General features: G+C 63.9%; 1 protein-coding gene across 1 annotated transcript; it reads right to left on the bottom strand.

Moving 5' to 3' along the window:
• Positions 1–1,864: 1,864 nt before the first annotated feature.
• On the bottom strand, positions 1,865–5,318 carry LOC142416372 (carbonic anhydrase 15-like). The gene is made up of 7 exons (XM_075515861.1): positions 5,237–5,318; positions 4,947–5,117; positions 4,504–4,664; positions 3,692–3,784; positions 3,286–3,352; positions 2,914–3,080; positions 1,865–2,268 (listed from the first exon to the last, which is right to left on the bottom strand). The coding sequence occupies exons 1-7, from the start codon at positions 5,316–5,318 to the stop codon at positions 2,050–2,052; spliced, it is 960 nt and encodes a 319-aa protein (XP_075371976.1). The 3' UTR covers positions 1,865–2,049.
• Between the last annotated feature and the right edge of the window lie 792 nt (positions 5,319–6,110).

Raw genomic sequence — 6,110 nt, 5'->3', positions numbered from 1 at the left:
GGCTGCCGGCTCTCGCCGGCCTGAGCCCCCGGCGCGGCGGGGGGGGGCTGGCGGCCAGGGCCGTCGCCCGCGCCGGGGCGCGCCTTAACGCAAGGTCGGCACGTGGGCCCTGCGCGAGGCCGCTGCTTCCAGCCGGCGCGAGCCGGACCCCGGCGGGAATCACCGAGCGGGGCGATGGCCGCCGCCACGCCGGCGGCAGCACGCGGCAGCCCGCGCTCGGCATCCCGCGTGCGCTGCGCGCCCAACGGCACCTGGCTCCCCCGGGCACGAGCACCAGCCCTGCCCTCCCCTCTCCAGACCAGGGCGGCTGCTCCGAGCCCCCAGACCTGAGCTCTGGGGTGGGTTTATAGAGCCCCAGCACCCGCAGGGTGTCCCCCCCCCCCCCGCAGCGTGGGGCCCCTTCACCCCCTGGAGATGCCTATTCCCCGCTGCGGGCTTCAGAGGGAGCCCAGGCCTCGCACCAGGACGCTCAGGCCCTCTGCACCCATGGGTGCCGCAGCCACCCCTTGGGCTGGCGGGGGAGGGGGGGGCTGGAGCCCGGCGCTGGCAGTGTTTTCCCCCCAGAAATGATGAAAACCTCAACCTGCCCCACTCTGCTCCCAGATAGCAACCTGTGCTCTTACGCCCATAATTCAGGAGGAGACGGGAACATGCCTGGAGCTTCAGCACATTAATTATGAACCACCTCATTCGCCCAGGGCCCCGGCTCTGCCTGCCCCTGCCTTGCCGGGCAATGCAGGAGCAGCGCCAGCAGCTGCAGTTATTTCTGCCAGCGTAAAATTAGCCCCGTGGAAAGAGCCATCAGTTCCCTGTGTCCTTGTCCTGGTTTCGGCTGGGATAGAGTTAATTTTCTTCCTAGTAGCTGGTACAGTGCTGTGTTTTGGATTTAGCATGAGAATAATGTGATAACACACTGACGTTTTAGTTGTTGCTAAGTAGTGTATACACTGGTCAAGGACTTTTCAGCTTCCCATGCTCTGCCAGGTGCACAAGAAGCTGGGAGGGAGCACAGCCAGGACAGCTGACCCCAACTGCTGACCCCCAAAAGCTGACCCCCAAAGGGCTATTCCACACCATATGGCATCATGCTCAGTATAGAAACTGGGGGGAGCTGGCCAGGGGGGAGTAGATCACTGCTCGGGGACTGGCCGGGCATCGGTCAGTGGGTGGTGAGCAGTTGCATCACTTGTTTTTCTGGGGTTTTGTTCCTCTCTCTCTTTTGTTGTTTTCCTTTTCATTACCACTACTACTATTATTATTATTATTATATTTTATTTCAGTTATTTATTGAACTGTTCTTATCTCAGCCCACGAGTTTTCTCACTTTTGCCCTTCCGATTCTCTCCCCGTCCCACCGGGGGGGAAGGGTGAGCGAGCAGCTGCGTGGTGCTTGGTTGCTGACTGGGGTTAAACCACGACAGTCCTGCCTGGGGGCACCAAGGGGTGCTGTGTCCCCGGGACAGCCCCGTCCCTCTGTCAGCCAGCCCCGTCCCTGGGGAAAGCAACAGGGCATTGTCTGCAGGCACAGGGACTGCAAGGACCCTGAGCCACACGCAGGGCTGGGATTTGGCCCCGGGGATTTATTGCACAGGGAGGAGAGGGGGAGTCTCATACCCACCTGCACAGCCATGCGCAGGGCCAGCATCCCCGAGTGCCACACAGACACTGTCCCCCAGCTCCCTCCCCACTAGCCCTGCACCCCCATGCCAAGCACCCTGCCCCAGCAACACCGAAGGGACACAGAGCCAAAGAGGCAGCGACCCGCAGCCACCGGCGAGGACCTCAGCTTTATTCCAGCCCCTCCAGCATCCCCTCCTGGTGGCTCCCACCGTCTGGCTACGGGGGCATTGCAGGGAGGCTCCGGGCTTGCAGAGATTCACCTCTGCAGAGATCCAGGTTTGCAAAAGCTTCGCCCGGCCGAGGTCTCGACGTGCTTTTTTTGATTTTTTTTTTTTCCCCATTTACCCTTGAACCAGATGTGTTGCCTCCCCGTCACCGTTGCAGCGGGGCAATGCTCACGTGGAGACTGGTGAAAGGCTGGGCCAGACCCTACGGGGTTGGCAAGAAGGGGCTGAGCAGGATCAGGAGGAGCAGGGGGGAGAGGAGCTGGTGGTGGTCCCTGTGCGGGGACCCGCCGCTGGCTGTGGCTGCCCTGGAGGCGAAGACCTTCCGGCTGCGGAGGGGCTGCGGCGGGCGGAAGTTGTTGGTCATTTTTAGGAGTGTGGAGCCGGCGGCCGGGAAGTGGAGGGTGCTGACGAACGCCCGCAGCTGCGCAGGGGGAGAGGCAGGGTGGGCAGCCGCTTTGCCGGGTGCCCCAAGCCCCTGCCCACTTGTGAGCCCCCTTTCATGCTGCCCCGCTGCCAATGGCACAGGACCCATGGCATGGCCCCATGCCAGCGCGTGTCCTCCCGGCACCCCTCACTGCTCTCCCGAAACCAGACCCGGAGGGCAAGTACACGAGCCAGGGCCTTGCAAGGATCAGGTCTTGAGTTTTAAAGGAGCTAATCATGTTGCACTGCCTGTGCGGAGCACTTAAAGAGCAGCTGGCCCACAACACCCTCAGGGAAATACGTCTGCCAAGATGCTTGGGCAGCAGAGGAGAACTCCATCCACCCACCCACCCACCTCCTTGGAGCCTCTTCTGACCTCCAAGGGGTTTGCTCCCATTTCGCTTTCTGAATACCAGGGCTGGGTGGCAGAGCACTACGGATGGGATTTCTCCCTGCTGGCAGGTGGCCACAGCTCTATTACTTAACCCTCATAAAATTAATTAATTGCCAGGTTGCCGGGAGCGTTATTATAGAGATGACTTTCCCTGTGCTCTTGCTTAGGGGTCAGGAAGGACGAGGAGAGGGGCCACCCGGGGGGTCCAGCCCTTCGGGCGCTGGAGCGTGGGGCTGCGCATGCCGTTACCTGCTCTCGGCCGATCTCCACCGGCTCCTCGAAGACGGTCCAGACGACAACCTCGCTGCAGTCGGGGGTGGTGAGAGAGCCCTGGTAGCGGTAGTACCTGGAGAGCTGGCCCGCACGTGGCAACAGGGTGCTTAGGCGGAAGGTGGAGGCCAAATCCACGGAGTCCCCTGCAGGGCGAGACATGGGCACTCAGCCCGTCCCGTGCCGGGGACACGGCGGGCGCAACAGGGCCACCCCCATCAGTTTCCCTTCAGCCAGATGGCCCCACGGACCGGCAGCTCCCCCCCACCCAACCCGCCGGGGCACACCCCTGCCCTCCCGCACCAGGGTCTCTCCCCTTTCCACCCCTGCCCCAACGAGGAGGCGACTCACCAGCGTGGGAGACGTTCCTCAGCCCCGCTACGATGGTGTTGTAGTTGGCGTTAGGGGTTTCGGAGACCTGCGGAAGGGGAGAGTAAGTGGATGGGGCAGGGCAGAGCCGGGTCACCCCGCACCACTGAGCATCCGCAGGCAGAGCCGTCCCTGGCCCCCTGTTGCCGCAGAGCAGCCGTGGGGATGGGTGAGCTCCCAGCCGGCACCCCCTTGCACGAAGCTGGCAGGGGGGGTCATGGCACCTTTCCCCACTGAGGTTCCCCAGCACCTCCTGGCCTTGACCCAGCCTTCCTGCCCCTTCTCACTCCCTCGAGGCAGCCGTACAATGCTCCCCCAGCCACACTGCGAGCAGCCTGTTCCCGGGGGCGTCCCCTCCCGCCGGCAGCGTGAGTCCCCGCAGACCCACCTGGAAGAAGAAGCCGAGCACGGCCAGCCCGTTGGGATGCCCCTTGGCCTCCGCCAGCGTCCGGTACTTGACGTTGATGTGGACAATGTGCAGCTGGGGAAAGCACAGAGGGGCCAAGCGTGGGCAACCGCCCCTGGCCGACCCCCGGGCAGCCGGGCAATCGCCCACGGATCTCCCTAGCCAGCCTGGGGCAGCCAGATGCTGAGCCAACCACCCCCCAGAAAAGCCCTCCTGGTCCCACAGGCGCTTCTGCGGCGTGGCCTCTCGGAGGATCAAAGCACCCCAATGAAGTGAACAACCTTTGAAGGGGGTGGGGAAAGGGGGACAGCAGTCCCAGGGCACCCGCCAGCCGCAATACATAAATTTTGCTCTCCTCTGGCAGATAATTAATATTTTAGAGGCGCAGAGCCTCTTTCACCCAGAACGATCCTGACGCGCTTGGCACAGCACGCTCCCGCACGCTCTTGCTTGCATTCGCTGACTCAGTGTGCGGTCCCAGCGGGGCGCAGAGCCCTCCAAACCCCACTGAGTGCCTCCGACGAGGCAGCTTGGCCCACGCATGGTAAAGACAAACCTTGAGTCTCATGTCAGCTGCTTTTTAACCACCCAGGTGCCCTGTGCAGCGGCTGTCCGAATCCCACCATCAGTGCAAGGCTGCAGTGACAGGGAGCACAGCCAAATCCGCTGGTGCAGCATCACCAAAGCCCGGTCACCCCACTGCATGGCAGCCTTGGGACGCACCAGCATCACACCTTCCCACGCCAAGGACGTGGGCCACCCAGACAGCCTGATGGGTGCTTTTTCTCGCCTACCTCCATAGGGAGCTGGCGCCCGTCGAGGGTGTGCTCGGAGCCGTTCCCGGCTGGGCTGCCCCAGTGGAAGTGAAGCTGCAGTGCTCGGTACCTGCCAGGGAGGCCTCCGCCGCTGACGGTGATGTGCTCAGTGGCCGACTCACTCGCCAGGCTCAGCATCACTGCAAGAGCAGCCAGATGGGGTAAGGATGGGGGGTAAGGACAGGGGGCAGCCCTGGCACATCGGGATAGCCCCATCTCTCTCCCCGCAGCCCAGCAGACCACAGGGTTCGTCCTCCCCGGGCTTCATCCCAGCGTTAACGCAAACCCACGGGGCAGGAGCTGCCCCAGGACCCTGCAGCTCAAGGGCAGAGAGCACCCGGGAGCAGCGGCAGAGCCGAGCCCCGGCCAGGGCAGTGCCTGGGGAGCCAGGGCAGGGGGAGGTGCCCGGCTGCAGCACGCACCCGTGTGCCCGTTGTTCGCCAGCCTCCACTTGCCCGGGGGAGCCTGGTCGTAGCCCTCAAAGAGGATGTCCCCGAGGCCACCGTCCCGCTGCAGCCAGCGCCTGTTGATGTTCACGGGGGACTGCTTGTCACCGCCACACGTGGCTTTCAGCTCCTTCCAGTGGCTGGGACCTGCAGAGGAGGAGCAGGGGCACCGCGGGCAGCTGCTGAGCCACTGCCGCCCCCGGGGGGGACACGAAGCCGAGGGTGGCCAGGTCCCCAGCCAGCCCTGCTGTCCCTGCCATGCTCGCCTGCATCCCGTGGGAGCTGCCCTCCTGCCCAGCCAACCTTCCTCCCTATTGATGAGTGGGGGCTTATTGCAGCCTCATCCATAATTCAGCAGGATTTCCTCGTGGGCCCGGGGGCTATATTTAGCCCGGCAGCAGCGTCCGTCCCTCGCGCTGCCGCTGGTGAAGGGCAGGTTTTTCTCCCAGCCCCTGCTGCCCGTCCCTGCAAGCAAACCCCTGCTGCGGGGCTGTGCTGGCCGCCATCCCCGCCACAGCCCCCGGGCTGGGGCTCATGCCGGGGCTGGGCAGGGGGTTGCTTTATGCAGAAGGAGCAAACTACCCCACACAGCACCTGCAAGGGAAGGAAATGGAGCCGCTGAGAAGCGGGGACGGGGGACTTAAGGCCCATTTGCGGAGCACACAGTTTGGTTTTAACCTCATTTTACCCTACCCATGCTGGTTGTGTCCGGTTGTGGCAGGTGGCAGTGCATCCTGGCCACGCAACTCGTCCTGGGGCAAATCCCATGTGGGGTCCGGGGTGACCGCACGATGCCTGTCGGCAGCTCCTGGGGTGGGGGGTCACCATGGTAGGAGCTGGGTGAGGACGTGGCAGCGCTGGCAGCTGGCCGGACCTGCTGCAAACCCACAGCACTGCCCGGGCACTGTGAGTAGAGGTCCCCACAGCTGCCACCACGGCCAGACCCCACACGTCCCATGCGTGTGGCTCAGTGTCCCCATCACCCCGGCATCATTTCTTCTTGGAACACTGATTGCGGTCCATGGCCATAGGACGTAGCCGGCCACCCTGCCGGTCGCTGCTCCCGTTCAGCTGCCATGACAGCCCGCTCCTTCGCCTAGTGGCCCCGGGGCAGCCCGAGCTGCAGATGCCCAGGGCAGA

This window comes from Mycteria americana, chromosome 13, assembly GCF_035582795.1.
Source record: "Mycteria americana isolate JAX WOST 10 ecotype Jacksonville Zoo and Gardens chromosome 13, USCA_MyAme_1.0, whole genome shotgun sequence".
Taxonomy (NCBI): Eukaryota; Metazoa; Chordata; class Aves; order Ciconiiformes; family Ciconiidae; genus Mycteria; species Mycteria americana.
The sequence above is the reverse complement of the archived record's forward strand: the minus strand, read 5'-3'. Positions and strand labels throughout refer to the sequence as shown.